This window comes from Cardiocondyla obscurior, linkage group LG16 (assembly GCF_019399895.1).
Source record: "Cardiocondyla obscurior isolate alpha-2009 linkage group LG16, Cobs3.1, whole genome shotgun sequence".
In the NCBI taxonomy this organism is placed as follows: Eukaryota; Metazoa; Arthropoda; class Insecta; order Hymenoptera; family Formicidae; genus Cardiocondyla; species Cardiocondyla obscurior.
Window position 1 is genome coordinate 3,161,226 of NC_091879.1, and position 21,080 is coordinate 3,182,305.

Below are 21,080 nucleotides of genomic sequence, written 5' to 3' on the forward strand. Positions count from 1 at the left end.
TATGCGATTAAAGCCGCGAATACCAAGGTTACCAAGGCGCAGTTCTACCGTGTCTGCACTCATTAGTTTCTCATTAAAACTCTGTAACGAGCATGGTAAAGATATATTACATATTCACATTAACCGCGTAATCGTACGTCGCGACTAGCTGCCAAGAGCTATAGCAGCTTGTGTATCGCGCAAATTGTTATCGGCACCATCCCTGCGATCGGCACCGACGGAATAATTATCATTATAATTCAATCCGAGCTTTCGACCGTTACACGGCAGCCGAAACTGCGCGATCGATTTGTCACCGAAATCTCATTGACGTTAATCATATGAGAAATTATTCCACGTGCACTACGCGTTGTAAAAATTGTTAAATATCCGTGGAGAAAAAAAAAATTTTTGAATATTTATATACGATCAAAAGTCAACTCATTCGATTCCATTTATACCCTCGTACTTGTAATTGCGATTTGATAATCGACTTGGGCTGCTGTCGTCGCGTTTAAAATTGATTCGCGTTGTAATAATCGCTGTTAAAAAAATCCCGGTATATTTTTCTAATCGCAAAAAAAAAGAAAAAAAAAAAGAAAGAAAGGAAAAGAGTGAAAAAGAGACGCGACGTATAAAAAGGACGGAATTTTCCTACCTTTAACATCATCGTCTTCGATCGTTGTGCTGCTATCAGAGGATTCCTTCACTTGAGAGCCATCGCCTTTCTTCGTAATGATGCTTCGACCTGGAGTGCGCAGAGCGTTTCAATAAATTGACATTAGGAAAGTAAAAATGAAGGAAATATGTTGAGAGAAAAAGAAAAAGAGAAAGAGCTTAAATAAAATTAGCAAAGATTATCAAAGATAGGAACGGCAAAGAAAAAGATAAAGGCGAGGCAGAGAGAAGAAAAGAAAGAACGTTGTGAAACAATCTTGAAACGAGAACATAAACTAGAATCTAGAAATTGGATTAGGATCTGTGAGTGTTTATTTAAATCTGTTCCTTGATACGTACCGCGAATTTAAAGAACAATCTCGAGTTTAAAAGCTCCAACATATATTAACTGATATGAATTTAATTTTAAAAGAATAATGTTCAAAAGGAAAGATTGTTTCTTTTTAATGCAAATTAAATAGTTAAAGCAGTAAATTTGTTTAAAATATTAATTTAAAGTTAACTAACTCGCCTGCTGTCTTTAAAGAAGAAGAAAAAAATTAAAAAAAAGAATAAGTATTTCGTGAATGCTTATTGATCGTTGATTACGAAAGAAAGATGCAATCGAGTACTACGGATAAATTTTTATTAAATTCTTCAAAGATTTATTCGAAATAATAAACCGTTACTCAAGTAACAAAAATTAAAATATATTGCGGCAACGAATTAATGTTTGTATATCGAATTGAATATGTTGGAGATTAATTAATCCACGGAAAAAAAGCGATAAATTGCAAGGAAAAACAGGCGAGAGGAAAAAAGAAAAAGTTTTAACGAAAAAGTCAAACATAAGAACAAAAGTGTTCATGCTGTGATGAACTGTTTTCGTTCATGTGATTTTTATCGACGCGTCGACTGAATCTTTTTAATATGTCGTGGCAAACATATTAGAACCCGTTTATCTAATAAAATCACACTTTTCAAACTGTAAAGATATATATGTGTTTGACGAAAGAGGTATTCTAGCAAATAGAAGTCTCGTGTCAAGACAGCAAACATGTATCTTCGTAAAATCCACAAAGACTTGCCGAAGATTAATTAAACGAAATTATCAAGAAGACAAAATGTGAAGGCATGCCATGCAATTCGATGTAGCGAAGCAAATTTTTAATTATCGACTCGTAAGTAATAAAGAAACCACATTTTAACACGGGTACAAATAAAAAAAATAAAAAAAATTTATGCAGAAATAAAACGACAGAGAAATGTACGTTGAAAAAGTGTAAAGTTAAAGACAAAATCAGACAGTTAACATTTCAAGACAACTCATTATAAGAAGCACAATCAAATTATTATTTTTTTTTTTAATCTATGTCGTACGAAAAATGTACATTTACGTTAATAAAACTATTTAAGGCAGAGATTTACCTATTACATAAAAGCAAAATTTTTATTGTATTCAAAACTAAATCAGCTATAATTAACTCTTAAAAAAATAAAATAAAATAAAAAATAGAGCAACCTATAGTGCAAATACTCGAGTCATATGCTGTGACGCGTATAATGTGCAAACACATTCAAGCGAAATACTCATGCATAAGCAGCAAAAAGAGAACGGCAACATACGTACGCGTGGTTAATGCGCGAATTGGTGAATCAAAAAGCGAAATCATGCCAGAATGCCAAAAAAAGGACGATGATTCGTACGGAAATCCAGCGTTTTTCACCCGGATTAACGTGCCGATCCTAGCACTTATTCTTGTGCCAGATTAAGAACATCGAACTATTCAGTTCAGCTCAAACAACGCGGTCATACCTTCAATTACAGATTAATTGAATAAAATTGTGTGGTAATATTAATTTTTTGAAAATTGAGTATTATTACAAAAAAGAATAATATAGTTTTTTTAATATTTCTAATATATGAAATTATAATTTATAATATAATTATACATGATATTTTATTTAAAGTTCTGATAACAAAACTGTTTTTTTTTTTCTTTGCTCTTTTTTTTTCTGAACTGAGAAATGATTCGATTTCAACTGGAAGTCCTCGCGAATCGATCGTTCCTCGCGATCTAACATAGATTGTATAGTGTGTAACGTCTCATATATATCCCAGGACTCGTGTATGCGTTTATTACTCGAATCCTACTCTATCATCGAATTAAATAGGAGCGCCGAAAAAAATCATTGCAAAAATAAAGCGCATCCATTTTGCACCTCCGACCCATTTCGCGCGCTATGATTTACCTTTGTCAAAAATCAGTCATAAATCAGTAGATAAGAATAGAAATAGATAGATAAATAGACAGGTGGATGGATAGAGGTGTGTAGAAAAAGAGAAAGAGAGAGAGACAGAGATTCAGTCAATGCTAGTTGCTCGCATTCTCTCAAGAGAGAGCATTAGCAGACAGACAGGGTTTTGAATTTAGAAATTCATGAATTCTCTGAAAACCCTCAAGACTCCTATGCAGTTTGAAATTCATAAATAACCTTATACGTAATTTCGCGCGGGTATCCGCGACCACTTGCGGTAAAAATACATGCGGCCAGAAATTTGTACAAAAATCATAGCTGACATAAAGCTCTTGATTTAAAACGTTTCCTATGTAAATCCCGAAAAAAAAAATCAACTTTCGTTGTAATTTGATCATTAAATTCTACATTAAAAACTTATCAAGCATTTTTTTCTCGATTAAAATGCGTCGCAATAAGTTTTGCATAAACACGCGTTAATGAACGAGACCTAAGTTTAAGTTAGTTTCGTATAATGTATCAAATTCTTAGCGCGTTTCTGTGCAACAATTTATGGTACACGTTGCAGAAATAATAACAGCAATACGTGATATTTGCACAATTGCTTTTTTTGCGATACAGAAAGCATACATACACGGTACACCATTTCGTATCATAAAAATAAGACTCACATTTTAGTTGCCGAGCCTGCGTTTGAGAGAATGGTAAAAAGAAAAATTCATGTGCACATGGTTGTCATTTTTGAGAGAACACGAGCAACAAAAGCGTAGGATATGTGAATATGCAATTGGAAAATAATAGATGAATCTGCAAATTCTTCGATGATCGATTGATCAACGCTCTTCGTTAAAAATCCGTAATCTACTATACAACAAATATATGTATATTTAATTATAACTAATTTTGTGCGTTTTTAATGTAAAAATCAACAAGTATTATTGCGTGATTACTCTAACGTAAAACTTACTACAAAATTAAGGGATTTAAAAAGAAATCTCTTAAAAATCACAACTATTAATTAAAAAAAAATTACTCATAACGATCAATTTTGCGAAGAAATATTATGTCCCAATTCAACGTGTTTGCTTCATGTAAGACTACGTAATCGCGAAGTAATAAAATTTAAATAATTCTTTTTTTTTTTCTTTTTAGATAGGAGAAAATCTTTTCAGAATATCAAAATAAAACTGAAAGTTAAGCCCACCCTTCACTTCTTTACCACTGGTTCAAATTTATAAACCTTCGATGTAAAATGTAATACAGCCTCTTTAAATAAACTTTTGACAATTATTAATCTTCGAAGATCGATACTTCTATCATGAGCTATCTCGATCAAGATATGGCATGAAAAGCAGTTTAGTGAAACAAACCATGCTGCTTTTAATCTGTATTTCGTCGAGGAGTTTGTCAGGGAGATCTCAAAGCCGATTTTCATAATAACAACCTGCTCAAAAATAATAGCTTTTCTCCCTCTTCCCTTTCTAAAAAGTGAAAGATAAATCCAAGGTAGCGAACAAAATCGCATGATGTTGAAACGGGAGCGCGGAAAAGTTGGAAAAGCTTAGAGTTTGAGAGTCAGCTCAAGACGATGAAATAAATTTAATTAAAGTCTAAGTTCGACCTTTGGCGACGTCTCTTACGATATATATAGTATATATATACACAATATATATACATATACATTATATGTAGTATGTATGTGAAAAAGAGAGGAAGAAGGAGATAAGTAAAAAGCTCGAGGGGGAGGGTGAAGACGCGAGAAAGTAGATAATTGTTTCGCAATCACTCAGAGAAAAGTCTCACGCCGAATATAAAACGAAAATGGACGTGTGAAAGAGCACAGCCGTTCATACGTTAATAAAAATGGTATTATCTCACTCCAGAACAATTTTCCACCACGGTATAAGTATTAGACTGAATATTGGAATGCATATCTGATAAAGGTATGATAAAATAAATTTTTTTTAGAATAAACTATTTGGTAATACAAGATATCTCGAAAATTGATAATTAATTGATGTTTAGCTTAACTGCTGTAAATTATACATAAATACAGAGTATACAAAGTGATATTACATAACATTATTGTTTTGTAATATTGGGAATAGAATATCTCACTTAAAATTAAAAAAATTTTTGCGAATATTATCTATCAAGACTGTAAAATATATATGTGTAGTGTTATATAAAAATAACTGATTCTAGTAAAATGTCAAAGTTCAATCGAGATATTTTATACATAAAGAAAAAAAAATTCATTTATCCACCATACCCGTTGCGACATTATATAAAAGATTTTTGCTTTTCCAGATAACAACGGGCCCAGTTAAACATTTTATAATAAGAGAAATTTTCTTTTCCGAGCATAAGAATATCATAGAACTATTACTTGTCATATACTTAGATTCTCGAGTCAGAATGTTCGATTTGTTTCAATTAGTGATTAACTACCTCATATTTCATTAAGTATGTGTAAACATATTTTTTAAATATCATTAAAAATTGTAATAAAAAAAAATACACACACGTATAATACATAATCTAACACCGACTGTATTGGGAGATAAAACGCACGTGTGTTATACAAATATATGTAACACGTGTATCATCGAATCTACGAATGCAAGATGCTTAGCTACTTGTCAATCTAAAAACAGTGGTAGGCAAGGTTAGGGGCGAAGAGCGAGAGTCGAGGCATATTCTAGGAATGTTTTTTGGTTGTACATTATGTAATGTATGTGTGTGTGTGTTTGTGTAAATGTGTAGATGCATACGCTATACATAACGTGACATATTATCTTTCGAACATCTATTATGGGTGTGGAGCAAACTCGCGTATATTTACGCTAGTCGAGCAAATAACAGCGAGATGTGTACATATATATGTATGCATATATGCAAATATATGCAATGCCTATAATGACCCATATTTGCACTTACCATCAAGATAATAAGAAAATAGTGGTATTACTTTTATGGAAAAAAAAAACCCGCTCGAATTATAACAAGCTGTTACTTATTTCATTCCCGTTTCTTTTTTTAATTTTTAAGCATCTTTACAGTCTTCTTTATAATTTATTAATCTTTTTTTTTCATGTATTACGTATATAACGTCTCTAATTAGATATTTTTATTCATGTGTGTCTACTTATTAATTTTATTTAATATTCTCATAATAATAATGTAATTTATCATAAATCTTTAAAGCATAAAATAATAATCCATGTAATATTTCAATATTTTTGTATAAAAATCTAATAACTTTATGTTGAAATAGCAATTTTACAAATATTAAATTTTCAATGCGAATATGGGTCAAAAAGCGCAATTTGCTCTAAATTTAGGACTATGCTCAACCATCGGACAAAAGTTTCCAAACTAAAATTAATTAAGCGATTAAAAAAAAAAAGATATATATTAAACACGATTATATATTAACAAAATTTCTATATTTAATTTAAAAAAAGACACAAAATTATGTTTTACTTTAATTTTAATATAATACGATCTAATTTTCCCTCAAGATATATTATTGATAAACCACAATTTTTATATTATTTTTCGTTAATTTAAAATGGAGAAAATAATTGTCTTATGCATGTTTACTTGTTTTTTTTTCTTTTTTTTTCGAAATAAAAACGACACGAAAAATATATTAATTATGGAAACAAAAAGTTTGGAAACTGTTGATCTTGTGGAACCATGTGGATATAACATTAATAAAACGTACAATCATTCGTAGGGAAATCTCGCTAGTGGACCGAAACAGTTGAACTATATTACGTTTCGATCCTTCGAAGATTTTTACTTCTTGCCTATCTTTTCAATTTTATATTCATAAACATAGTATGTTCATAGACAATAATGAATTAAAAGAATTTATAATACTACAATTGTATATGTACGTAGGGCATTGTGTCATTATTTTAGCAAGTCTTATTAACTCTAATTTATCTCTCTGAGTAAAAACTAAAATCTTTCTAAGTTAAACTCCTTCCGTTCAATTATATTCTCTTCTAACGTACGACATTCTAAAGAAAAATATCAAGAAAAATTATATTAGTAATCGATATTGATGCAATTTATTTAAAAACCAACCGACTGATTATTATGCGTTGATTTACGTCAGCTTTCTAACCAATTTAATTAATCGGTCCTATGCGACTGGAAACTGGAAATTTATCATACAATCTGATTACGTTGCATTTCACGTACAATTAGTGAAATTCAATTTTTAAATATTGACCATTATCGGCGATACAACCGACCAATTGTCAACATGTTTTATAAATCTGCTTCAACGTAACGCTTCTCACCTATGCTGTTTCTCGAGAATCGATAAAAACCAATAAAACATCGAGGCTAACACAATATCTTATTAATTGTCCAGGCCAATACGTGCTTTAAAATAAAACCTTGCACTTTTTATCGAACTTTATAAATCACGACAAGAGTATACTCATCGCTGTGTGCGGATGCCCGTATCAAACGTTTGAGTAACCGATAACACATTTAAAATCTCTTGCAAAGTTATAAAACTTTAAAACAAATAATGTCTGAGTGTTATCATCTTAATTATAAATTGAAACAGTGTTTTAAATTGAAACACAAAATATAGTTTTGTCGATAACAATGTAAAGCACATTTACTACAATAATAAACAACAATTTTATTTTATTTTTATAGATTATTCGTAAAAAAATTTATTTTATAATAAAAAAATTTGTCGTTTAATTATTGTAGATGAGAAATTTTAAAAGAGAAGTTTTTTTTTTTGTTTTAATTAATTTACGCGGATAACGAACACATTTAGGCAGGTTCACAGCGAGAGTTTAACTGGTTGAAATTTTTTCAGAATTTTCCGAGATTTTCGGATGATTATTGCGACTAAGTACGATCAGAAAACTGTTCCGAAAGAAATACAACATGATCCAATGATTCATCTAGACTATACCAAATTTCTTATTCGATGAAATGATAACAATGGCGATTTGATGAAAAGAGAAAACTGCTTGAGTCCACTGCGACGATATATTGCGTTACCCAGAATTCTCATTTCCCAAGAAACGTATATATGCGTAGCAAAGAAAAGAAAAAAAAAAAATGAAATTTAATATGCTTTTTAACCGCAAAATGCATTCGTGTTAATCCTTTCATTATTCCGAACACGTACCTAATTTTAAATGCAAAACGATTTCAATTGTAAGTCTTTGCGTTCTGGGTAACGTGACACAGTTTTTGCAGTATGAAATAAGTAGGGATGAACATTGCATCGTGATAACCAAGGTGCCAAGTAAGCGAGGATAAAATACTATTATTTGATAAGCGTTTAATTAACCACGAAAATTGCATGAACAACAATATTCGGACAATCAGTATCGCTACCGATTGACAATCGCTATCATGCCAGTGATATAATTTTCTCATTCCTTACTCAACCTCGCTCCTTCGATCATCCAATGCAAGGGCTTGTCAAAGAAAGGACTCTAATTTATATTTGTACACGAGCAAAATATACACAGGTGCATCATTCTGCAATCGTTTTAATTGAGAAAAAAAAATTTATTGTTTGATTTGATTTTATTAATCAAATAATTATGGGTTCTAATATAATTTTGCAATTGTTAAAATTAAATTTATACCTTGTCGTTACAATACAGTAATGTAATGTAATTTAATATAATAAAATATCAAGTAATGATTGCTGTGTACAATTGCATTATGAAGCACCTCTGAAGAATAAACGAAATAGTAGATGATCCTCTATGTGGCGAGAGTGCAAGACGAATAGAGGAAGTAGAAAGGAGAAAGGGGGACATGTAGTTCTGTTGAAGGAACGTATTCATATACAAAGACACGGAGACGTAAAGTTTAACGAAAGGTATAAAAGTACTGTCTGTCATGGTCCGTGTAAGAGCGCTGAAGAGGGCCGGAGGTACTTACCCTGTACATCATACTTACTGGAAAAGTTCCGCGTCGCTAGCATGGTCGTCAATATAGCGCCCTGCAAGGAAAGATAGTTGCTATTCATCTAGATAGCTTCGTCGTTTCGATAAGAATTAAAATAGAAAATTTAATAATTGATTAAAACGAAACAAAAAAAAAAGAAGTTTTATATTTTATAAAGGTTTAACTTGTTAGAAATTTTGTTTAATAATACTGATACGTGATTCGTACGTAATTCGTTTAACGCATAATATTAATTGCTACATATAATTATCGCGGTACTCTTAAAATAATATCTAAGCGTCAGGCTAAGTTTGTCGTTTCGAATTGTCAAACTATAACTCTCTGTCAGCTGCCATTTACTGTCGCAGCACGAAGTGAGAGCCAAGCGAAAGAATCAATCAACATCGCGGAAAAAGAAAATCGATCTAAAAACGGTATTTTTAGGATAGAAAGAATATCCCGTAAAAAAAAAAAAAAATTAATGATTGCGGTGACCGAATAAATGTTAATTAATCCAGGTATCCAATTACAATTATGTGACGCAGGTATAAACAATCCTAAGCTTAATCGATTTTGCGTGCTCGCTACCGTCAACTGTTATTAAGATAATGCTATCGATTTCATTTGCTAGAGAAGCAAGGGTCAATGTAGATAATTCGCGCCGGTGTTAAAACACATTGTTCGTCTCAGCACGCGAGAATATCAGAAATAATTTTATCTCGGTATTAAAAATATTTAAATGCCAACCTCGAGTTCGTGTCGAAAATTGACAAAATTGTATAGTCGTTAAACAAGTTAATAAATAGAAATTTAAGGCAATGATACGCATAAATGTACGTTAAATTAACATGGAAAAAAATTTGGAGATAAGACTCACCTTTAACTTGCGCCTTGCATTGAATTTCTTCAAGCAGTCCACGGTCTCTTGTCTGTGCACCACGGATGCAACACGCTCACGTTGCTGAAACACAAAGCAAACGAAAAACGATATCAAGAACCGTCCCAAGAGAACGATTGGAGTCGCTCGAGGTTAAATCTCAAGCCTCGCTTCATTGGAAATAAAATTTTGTTTATGCAGAGGAAAATATAGATTGCGAGACAAGATGTAAAATTATATCGATATGACTAAAAGTAGTATACGAGAATATAGAGAAATAAAACAAGACAATAAATTTAAATAATTGAAATAATTATCATTACTTTGTATATTATTATTAAATATATAGTGTATATAATATTATATCTCGCTATTTTCTATTATTAATTATTTTTATATATATGATATATTATTCCCTAGCTGAATAAAATCATTCGTCGCGAGATAGGATAAACTTACGCAAATCCATGGGTGCTTCAATGCCTCGCTGGCGGTGATCCTCTTTCCTGGATTCACCGTCAACATCTGATTGATAAGATTCTTGGCTTCTGGCGTAACAGTATCCCATTCTGGACTCGGATACTGTACAAAATAATCGTAAAAATAATGTCAATCATTATTCTCAATAAATCAAATGTTGTAAATAATAAAAATGGTATATGATTAATATATGTGAAATTTTCAATCTCTAACGTGCCGTTTTTTTTTAGAGCCGCAAATATTAAGTTTGTAATGGTATGCAATAATGAAAAATATAAAATAAAAATAATTCTCGTATACGATACGTACATCGTAGGATCCAGCCTTGATCTGGCCGTAGAGCCGATGCTGATCCTCGTCCCAGAAGGGCGGGTAACCGACCAAAAGAATGTAGAGTATGACACCGCATGCCCATATGTCGACTGGCTTCCCGTATGGCTCCTTCTTTAGCACCTCCGGGCTGAGGTAACCGGGCGTTCCAGCGAAACCTTTTTTATCAATCACTCAGATTCAGTCTCTCCCTCTTAAAGGACACGATCACGCCGTGCAAAGGATCGAAGGGATTAGTACATTACGTGCGCAAAATCACGTTCCGAGTATTATCCTACCCTTCTCACTTATCGTTTAAATTCTAATCAATTTTCCTACTCGATAAACAAGCACCGCAATTGCCCGCAAACTTTTCCTGAGTTTTTTGATTGTCGACTTGTTAATAAATCTGTTTTCTTTTTCAATGTAATTGTATTTTCATTAAATTTATATTGGTATAAAATTAATAGTTCAGATAATTAAAGGTGCAATACACTTATTGTTGCATCTAAGTAACATGTGCAGAATTGGGGTCAATGATACTTACCATACCATGCCTGGGCATCACCTTGCACCTCGATCGCCAAGCCAAAGTCCGCTAATTTCACAGCCGCCCCTTTCGCCTTGCTTGCGAGAAGTAAATTTTCAGGCTGCAATAAAAAAATAGCACCAGCTTGTTCCGTCAATCAAAATTTCAATTGAGATTTAAATCAAATAAGAGTCGAGCTTCTGAATCACAGAGTTGCTAAAATTTTTAACCCGATAACTGTCGAGACGAATTTCCAGCTTCGATCAAAAACAAAAGAAAAAAAAAAGAAAAAAGAAAACATGGTTCTCTGCTGCTACCGTCTACAAATATTCCACGACATCCCCCATAGAAATCGCAACAAGTGAACGAAGAATTAGATAAAAATGCCTTGTAGAATAGATGGATAGACTAGACGCGTTGGCGTTCGTTCGTATTTCAACGTCAACTCTGTAAACGTGCAACACGCTTGACAAACTCGGCCCCTTTTTCTCTACGTACTTTCAGATCCCGGTGCACAACTCCGTTATGGTGGCAGTGGTGAACACTTTCCAGGATTTGTTGAATACAGTGCGAGGCGTCCGCCTCGCTGTAGAATTCCCGGGCGACGATGTCCTCGAACAGTTCTCCGCCGGTGACTCTGTAAACGTTTTACGTTTCAATTCCATTTCGCGAGCGTATCGCGAGCTCGCGTGGGTAGATAATATCCCACCGGAGTCACGGGATCTTTAACCCCGGAAATGAAAATATAAATTCGCACTTGGCAAGAAAGAACAATTTCATTTGTGCGATTAATCAACGTTACGACATATAAGTATAAATCTAGCTCGGCGAATATGTATTTTCTCACCCAAATTTCAACGAAGAACGGCAGTTAATCGCAAATCGATGTCTATTTAATATAATTAAAGCGAATTGTCTCGCTGTTCCTCGTCGCTGAGAATTGAAATTAGTTTAATGGAGTCTGAGGCCGAAGACTCGAAACTCATGCTTGTCAGCCATCGAACGATCGAGCTGTCGATCGATCGAGCTATCAAACCGAGACAGATAATTTTCAATAAAGTAAGAAATGAGTTTACGTTTAAGTAATTCAATTTCTTTAAAAGCTATAAACTTTCAAATTATTTTAATTGAAAATAATAATTTTTTATTTTATTTTAAAGAATTTTGAGGAATTAAGAAAATTGTAATTCCTCAGTAATAAATAATGTTAATTACATCATTATTTTTCTCCCGCGTGTTCCAAGTAGGAATATAAATAATTTGTAATTAATTCGATAAAGAATATAATTTTAATAATATTAAACCGCGATTTAAAATGTTATTAAAATAAATAATATCTACAGTTGAGTTGCGTCGTAATCGTCGATTAATTAAAATTATTCAAGATTTTCATTAAGTTTTATCATTCGAGCTCCACAAATTGACTAATTTAATCTCATTGAAAAAAACACGAGAAAGAAATTTAATTAGATCTACTAATCAAAAGTAAGGTTCTGTGTACTTACAGATCAAAGACGAGATAATGGAAATTCTCTTCTTGTATACTGTCATGTAATCTCACTGTAACAGAGATAATAACAAAATATTAAACTTGTGAAATTAATTGTTGTAATATTTTATATATTTAATCATTTCAAGAAATAGAATATTATACAAATATACATAATATTTTACTATGGTAAAATAAAAAAAAAGAACTGATGCAATAATGATAGCGATACCTTGATAAAAGAGAAAGAAAAAGAGAAAGAGAAAAAAAAAGATAGAGGAAGAGAGAGAAAGGAGGAGGGAGAAAGGAAGATAGAAGAAGAGAGAATACACAAGTATCGATCCTCAAAGCCACACCTCGACATAGCTAGGTGCGTGAAGCTAAAGCTTTCACTGCGATTACATTTGGACAAGTTTGGGTCTATCTAAAAATTATATTCCTTAAATAAGAAATTAAAATTTCTTAAAGCGCAAATCAAGCTGTGAGTAAATTAATTAGATAGTACCAAAGTAAAGCTAAGTTTGGCGAATTCGTTCGCGCAAGAGCAAACATTCGTGTCTGAACCTCGGCATGATCGAAAAGGGACACCTGTTGTCAGTGAACACTATACGAAAATCTGCACGTTCGAATACTCGCCGGGATCAACCGCAATCTGACACGAATCCGCGGAAAAACGCACACAAGCCAAAAATTTCCTGCGGGATCACGCGCAGCCGATTGGCTTGAATCCAGTTTGTATGCGCACAATTTGCACTGCAACACATCAGCGAGGATTGCATTTGTTGGCTCAAGGTTGCAGCAACGTGCGTCGCATGCAAAGGTAATAAGGAACTCTCGTTACTTCCCCGAAGAACGAAATTGAAGAGAAAATTGAAAATGTTTTATAGTCTAACGTTTTGGCATCGAATTAATTTGACAATACTTTGGCTCGTACCGTGTCGAAAATTAGAGCTATTGGCAAACAAATGGCATCCTAACGCTGTTTTTTTTTTTTATCTTGGCAATCTGCACTAAGTAATCATGTGTTATCAAATTTATTTCGATACATTTTATAAAAATATAAAATAGCAATAATGAATTTTTAAGTCTGAAGAAGATTGCTACGAGAATAAAGACATACATCGCGTTTGTGTTAAAAGTTTGTACGTTGCAATCGGCGGCGTCAGGTCACATTTATATCAATTAGTAGCGCGGCCGTTAAAGCAAGTTTCAACGAACTTACAAACGAATAAGAGAAGTGTTAGCAATTATCAACGCACTTGTCGTCGGAATCAAGCGTTTATTTGCCGAACGTTCAATTTAGCTCGAGGACTGTTGAAGGTAAATCAGTCGACTGTAATTCACACCGTGACTTCTAATCGGAGATGCGCGTGATCGAGGAGACCTCTTAATGAATTAAAGACATTGAAAAGGTCAAGGTTCAGGCAAGTATGACGAAAAAGATGGAGTTCTGAACTTAGCTTATCACAATATGAAACAATAAAGTAATTAAGACGGCAACAATTTAACGAGTGAGACGAAAGATGTAATTTTCTCAATAAGAGAATCCTTGAATGAGAATCAAGAAAATGATATCTTAATAGTATCATTTATTAAAGTGGTTCAAGTAGTTTAAATTTAACGAATTATAGTTTCATAATTTTTAAAATGTGTAAAAAAAAGGAAAAGAAACTTGTAATAATAATTATAAAAGCAAATAAAATAAAAAAAAAAAATGTATGTACCAATGTTGTTGATCTTAAAAAAAGCAACTGTATAGTCATAGTTTTTGTCTTTTTTCTATGTTAATATAGTCTTTGCGGGTCTAAAGTAATCATCAATTAGCCATACTGCTGTATTATACGCGTGAATTGTTTCATAATTTATTTATAACTTTAACCTTTCGACACGGTATATACATAATATAAAATAGCATGATAAAAGAAATAATATACAAAATATATAAAAGATAAAGTATAAAGAAAAGAAAAGGTAATACAAATTTCCACTTTAACAACACATTTTTCATCAATTTTTCTTTTTTTTCTACACGTACATCCAGCGAGAAGTTATTTCCAACATTGTAATTTTATTAATTTAGCAAAGATATTTGACATTGAAAATTAAAAGATTCCGGTAAATAAGTTCGAAGACTCAAGCAAGCAATAAAGAAAGTTTGTTCTCTAATTAAGTCCAAGCTGATCTTATTTTAGCCAAATCTCAACTTAGTTAACTTAGTATCTAAATAGTAAAAGATTCAAAGTTATCGAAAAAAAGATCGCTAGTCAAACTTTACATCTAGAAAGAAAATTGTGCTAAAATCATTTTAAAAAATACAAAACTTTAATGCTCTCTACAGTTTTATTCGTAATGTTAAAGATTTATAGGCTGATAATAATTTAAAGGTTACGCTGACGAAGAAGATAAAACATTTTTATGTAATTTATCATCGAACTCTAAAATGCTTTATAGCATTTCCAACGTCTTGAGACGTCAGTCGTGTAATCCGCGGAAAATCGAATTACACGGAAGCCTCCGCGAGTTACAGAAGCGTGCCAAACCTAATTCACGTTTTCACCCTGATCTACGATAAAATAAAAACAGAAATATGTAAATGAAACCTTGAAATAAATTATTCCAAAGAACTTTGAATATAAGCCGAATAACTCGTGTAAAGTATTACAGCAACAGAGAATGTACGACGTTAAAATTCTTTTAAAACACTTGAAAATTGCAAAACTTTTTTAACTTTTAAACAACCGAAACCTAAAACGTAAAATAAGCTAACCACTTTGGACAGATGATAAAAGTGTAAAAAAGAAAAAAAGAAAAAAAAAACGCCTTCGTTGTAATTCTAGCAAGCCTTACATGTGCTGAATCAATAACAAGGATTTGAATAAACTAGACAATATATATAATCTATATTCTGTTACTGCTATAATGGAATCAGTATAATTAAATAAAAAACGTATCAAGTAACACTGACTGGCCAAGAGTTTAACATATAATAATGCGAAATAAAATAATTATAAGAATAATCAAAAGTACAACGATGAGATAGGAGATTAATTGCGCCTTTAACATTATACATCAAATGTACGAACAGTCAGAAGGGAACGCAATTTACATTTTATCTAGATTGTACCATACATGCAACATTGTATGCAATACGACGGTTTATTCGCGTATAGAACAACGTACTCTGAAACGGCGTTTAATTTTTTTTTCCCTTTCCCCCCTATTTTGAAACGCCATTTAAGTATCACGCGCGGCGCAACTTAACGAGACATTTTTAATCTGGATTTAAACGAAACGTACATATTTTCCTAGCCTGACAGTGGCACAACAAAATCGTGACTTACGTACGTAATAATATACGATTTGCTTGTCATTTTGCATCATTAACAAGACGTTACAGAGCGCGTGAGACGTCATTTACTTTTGCTTCTTCTACGTTAAAGAAAACTGTTTACATTTACATTCTTTTCTTTTCTTTTTTTTTTAAATAAAGATAAAACGTTTTATTGTGAGAAAAATAACTAATTTTTATACGCGCGTATACAATACGCGTAATTTATCATCGCGAAGATAAGCTGGGATTGCAAAAACCGCATGTCCGACTAAAGCGAGTAATATCTACTTGCGACACCGGCCACGTATACCGCCGTGTCACGTGCTGATTATTCATCATTTCACTTTAGAACGCCTACTCGGATTAAGGTTCAAGACTCGCCGTCAATATCGATTAGCAACTGAATTTAATTATTCTCTACCTAACGACATATATTTGAGAATTATTACGAAGCATTATTTTAGAATATGATAATGCGACGACCACAGTCACATCTCGCTTTCGATGTAACGCGATCGTGAAACCGATCGCACCACGCGCTAATTAAGGAACATAAAAATTCACTTACCAATATTTGGATGTTGCAGCTTTCTACATATCCGCGCCTCACGCTCGAGTTTTTGGAAATCTGCAATAAGAAAAATTATATTAAGCACATACGTATACATATAATGGATTAATAATTAAAAAGCGAAGCAATCGAAATAATTTAAATAATATATGCTGACGTTAATGCACGGATTTTGCAGAAACCTTCGTCGAACATCGTGATAGAATGAAATTCGGTATTGACGTATCTCGACTAGTTTTCCCAAAGCTAATTCCCTAAAAAGGCAGGGAAAATTGAATTTATTAATCTCAGACTCATTTTGAAAATGATTTCCTAATACCGTCTTACGTAGATTACGTAGATAATGATTGGAAACAATTGAAGGCTGCGTGTCTTGTGATAATAAATATCGCAACAACAATAAACTTAATTTGACGTAACTGCAATCGAGGTACGCAAAATATTAGTTCTTCCATTCGTCTATATAGATTTCTAATTTCTTTAACTCTTTCAAAAGTCGTTATAACATTTTCAGATATATATTGAGGTTTACATAAAAAGTAGTTATATAAGAAGAAAGACTTACATAACGTTAATCTTTTGCGTAACCCTATTTGCGACAAAATGTAAAAGATTATTTTGATTAAGCGAAGAAAAAAGACATGATATCAATTCCCTTTCACAAATGTAGCAGATGGATTATTTATCAATTAGTATACAGTAAGTTAAGTAAGTGATAATCCACTAATCGATAAGGGCGTGTCTGAGTGACAGCCCTTGTAATCACCTTCACCCCCATCCAGTAATTAACACAATCTATGTAAAAATATATATCTATAAAAAAAGATAATGTACGTGCACGTATGTGTGTGTAAAAGAAAGAAAGAAAGAGTAAGGGAAAGAGAGAGGGAGAGAGGAGTTGCGCGCAAGAACATTTCTATGCACATGTATGTACACGTGCTGTCCTAGCAAATCACTTCCAGCAGGTTACGCGGCAAACAGGGTTAGAAAAATGAATTTTCTTATTTTTATCTCGTTATAAACTCTATACAACCCGTTCTTAAACATGTGTTCGTATGCATTTTTCATAAAAATTATCTATACGAATAGAGCGTGTCATGGAAGATTACATTACATCGAGAATCTACATATACTACAAAAATAGGCCAACAAAAAAAAAAAATTACTCGTGTAATATTTTACATCTGTATTTTCATAAAGAGATGTAAAATTAATCAACGTAAATAATAAAATTTTTTTTTATGCAAACAATGCGTTATTAATGAAAGCTATAGAACTGTTGATTATTACTACAATTCAGGTTTGTTTTAATCGGAAAAAGTTAAAGTCTAGTGATCGAATTACGAAACGAATGTCCGTGCAAAAAGATCGTATTTCTACGCAAATATTAGTTTCGCCTTTCCGGCAATCTTGGTTCTACAAAAATTGTTGTTGAAAAAGCGAATATCGATGCGTATCCTTAGAAAGTCTTTTAACGGCTCCGTCGACGAAAGGGTATACCCGTCGTCGAAAGGTTGATCGTTTTCATCGCAAGGCCGATTCTCTGTAAGCATCCACTCGATGTAACGTCCGATAGAGCGCGAATGTCACGTCAGTAATAAAAACCACCACCGATCGTGCCCCTGGCTTATGCAAGTCGACGTAGAGAAAGTGCGAAGCAGCCTTGATCTATCGCGCGTGATAAAACTGCAAGGATAATAATGCATTTTTTTTTTTCTCCCGATTTTCGGACGGCAATGAAAAATCCCATTTTAAATATCGTAAGAAAGACAGAACCCAGCTGTATCATCGATATAAAGACTAGAGTTTTTTATTCCTTATGTATCGAAATGTATATTAAAAAGCCTTATCCCTCAGCAGCACGCCAGATATAATACAAGTGCACCCTGTGTCAGCTGTGTCCTCGTGTATTATATACATTTGGTCGTGTTCGAGCTGGCAATCAGAGTTGAGGAAAAATTTGAAGAAAGAATAAATCGAAGAGAAAAAAAAAAAAAGCTATTTCTCCCGTTGATAACGATGAATTCTTGCGGTTTGCCTTTCCCCTCTCCTCCCCCGAATAAAAGTTTTATTCGTTACACGAATCGTGTATACGCCATATTGCAGAAGCCGCGGCCTTCGTTAGGTCAAGAGGTTACTGGAGCAAGGTCGTGGTTTGAGCTGATTCGCACGAGCGAGCGATTCTTGTCCGAGAAGTCGAAAGAGAGAAAAGGGAGAGAGACGGGAGAAGAAACGAAGAAGGAAAGTAAGATAGAGAAAGACGCAGGTGAGAAGAAGAATAGAAAGACAAAAGGAATAAAGGGAAGGATTCCTCTTTTACCCTGACACCTTTTTACCTTTTACCCTCGGCACAGTGAAACGATGCCAAAGATAGATTTATCTCGCCGCATCGTGCCCGCAGAAAATGGCTATAAATTGAACGAGGGTAAAGGAAGTGAAGGACGGAAACGAGTACGGCTGCTTCGCGGAAGAGAATTATGCAATTCCAAGTATTCGCAAATCGTTTGCCGCATGAAGATGAGACGCGACCTTACCTCTGCAATATTCTCTCTCTCTCTCTCTCTATTTCACTCTCATACTCTTAATGCATATTTGCACACGGAATTGAATCTTAATCAAACGGGCTAGTAGGTCTCATCCAAAAGGAGTCCGGTGAAAACGATATATTACTACAATTCTATGCATTACTGCTTTATCTCAACATGTCACGCGGATGCGATTGAAATACAAAAGAGACCAATACGAATTTTCCGGACCAACGATCCCGCTATACAATAAACTGGCAACTGTATTGGTCCCACGTAGGAATGCGCTGGCATGTTGTCAACAGCGCGTCGCGTATTTGTTGCTTGTCAGACTAACTTTTACCGCAAATCTGTACTCGGGTGATTATCATTAGAAGTTTGCTAAAAAATATATATATTAGAGCGACTTCAAAAATTATATTTGTAGATTTTATTTGAAATATATAAAGAAAAAAGAATAATAGAAATTTGCAAAATATATAATAATTAAGAACAACAGTTATATATTACCTTGTCGCACACTTTCTGCAACCGAGCAACCACGCGAGAAGACCACACCGCGTAAAGACATGAAAGCAGATCTTTTATAATAGAAATTTACGATGACGATTCGGGGCGCTAGTGCCTCAGAAACGTTTCAAACGTTTCTGAAAAGAACTCTTGGGAAAAAGAGAGAAAACCTGTCCTCTCCGTACCTCCGACTTGTCTCCCGCTATATATTTATTTCTATCATATTAATGAAAGCCGGAAACGATCTTTACCTGTCATCTCAAACGAGAGGCACATCTCCCTTCTTTCAAGAAATATTTTAGAAACGAGCCTGCTTAAATAAGTGAGCACCTTTTAGTGAATAAAATACTTTTCGCGTAAAAGATTAATTTTATCAACGGCCCGCTGATGACGCCCCGTTCTTAAGTAACGACACGAAATGACGAAATTCAATTAATTTCCTTTTGCTATGATTGGCACTTACCTCGATTTGAAAGTTTTTTGGTGTTTATGATTTTTGCAGCAAATTCGTGACCGGTACTTTTCTGCACACATCGTCGAACTACGGAGAAGGCACCTCTGAAACAATCGCAAGGAAAACATACGTTATTATACTGCTATGCAACAATTGTTATTTGTAAAAATCTCGGAGGAAATAATCGTGGAAAAATAAAAAGGAACAAAATATTGAAATCATAAATTTAACAAATCGATTTTAGGACTCATTTAACACGTCTGCGCTGTTAAAAATAAAACGATCGCTATTAGATGCCCGTGACATTAAAAGTAAATTCGTTAAAAACGATTCCCAAAGCAAAAGGAGCCGACTTCGTAACGAGATAGCGATTGCACTCGCATCGAAGAGCAGCGAGCAAAGTCCCACCCTCAGAATTCATAGTTGCATATATCCGGCGTCTCTAGCTACCCCAAAACTAAACTTTCTCGATTACCTCACACCCCTGCGACGCACATCGCGCCGTTCCTCATTCTATACATATATGGAAAACCGCTGGTCTGGGTACGAGAAACTTGCTACAGTTGTTCAAGTTTCGTCCGAGCGTTCTGTCGTCCCACCGTCGATCAAGGTGGCAAATTAGCGACTACAAATTCTTCATTGAATGATGATTTGCCGAGAGACTTAAATTATCATTTTCCATAAGACATTACGGAACGCGTACTTGGCGCAGAGTGTCACTTCCTCTCGATTAAAAACCGGGGAAAGCATATCGAAGCGCAAATAATGACCGATGCAGTAGTCATGATCAATTATAGTCAGCCTCCACTATAAGTATTATAACGTACACCAGTAACGCGTTAATAAAATTATATTAAGCCTATACAATATATAAATTAATAATTATCTATCCATAAGTTTGATAGTTAAATTTAATGCGTTGTTAATAAATATATAATGCGTACGTAATAATTAAGTGCGCGCCCGCACGTGCGTGCGCATATGGAAAAAGAGAATGGATTTTTGTGGCGGACAAAGACGATATTCTGCTAAATATAAACGCCGCGAGTCTTCCCACAATCTTTAGTGCAAGGTTCAGAGGTTTAAGGGTCCTGTTGAGGGTGGTACCGTATTGCAGGTTGCAACAAGGGCAGCGACGCGACGAAACGCGCGACGCCACGA

The 21,080-nt window shown here is 33.7% G+C and overlaps 1 protein-coding gene across 17 annotated transcripts in view; it reads right to left on the bottom strand.

The window, feature by feature from the left end:
* Positions 1-21,080, bottom strand: part of Camkii (Calcium/calmodulin-dependent protein kinase II) — a 61,201-nt gene that overhangs the window by 26,014 nt on the left and 14,107 nt on the right. For 10 of the 17 annotated variants that reach the window (XM_070667341.1, XM_070667340.1, XM_070667343.1 and 7 more), the window contains exons 2-11: positions 19,929-20,023; positions 16,428-16,487; positions 12,545-12,599; positions 11,538-11,676; positions 11,058-11,160; positions 10,511-10,689; positions 10,181-10,303; positions 9,722-9,805; positions 8,839-8,899; positions 638-727 (exon numbers count right to left, since the gene is read on the bottom strand). In XM_070667341.1, the coding sequence (XP_070523442.1) occupies positions 638-727; positions 8,839-8,899; positions 9,722-9,805; positions 10,181-10,303; positions 10,511-10,689; positions 11,058-11,160; positions 11,538-11,676; positions 12,545-12,599; positions 16,428-16,487; positions 19,929-20,023 (989 nt within the window). The remainder of the gene's footprint in view (positions 1-637; positions 728-8,838; positions 8,900-9,721; positions 9,806-10,180; positions 10,304-10,510; positions 10,690-11,057; positions 11,161-11,537; positions 11,677-12,544; positions 12,600-16,427; positions 16,488-19,928; positions 20,024-21,080) is intronic. The other 7 variants (XM_070667342.1, XM_070667348.1, XM_070667353.1 and 4 more) reach the window with 3 other exon arrangements.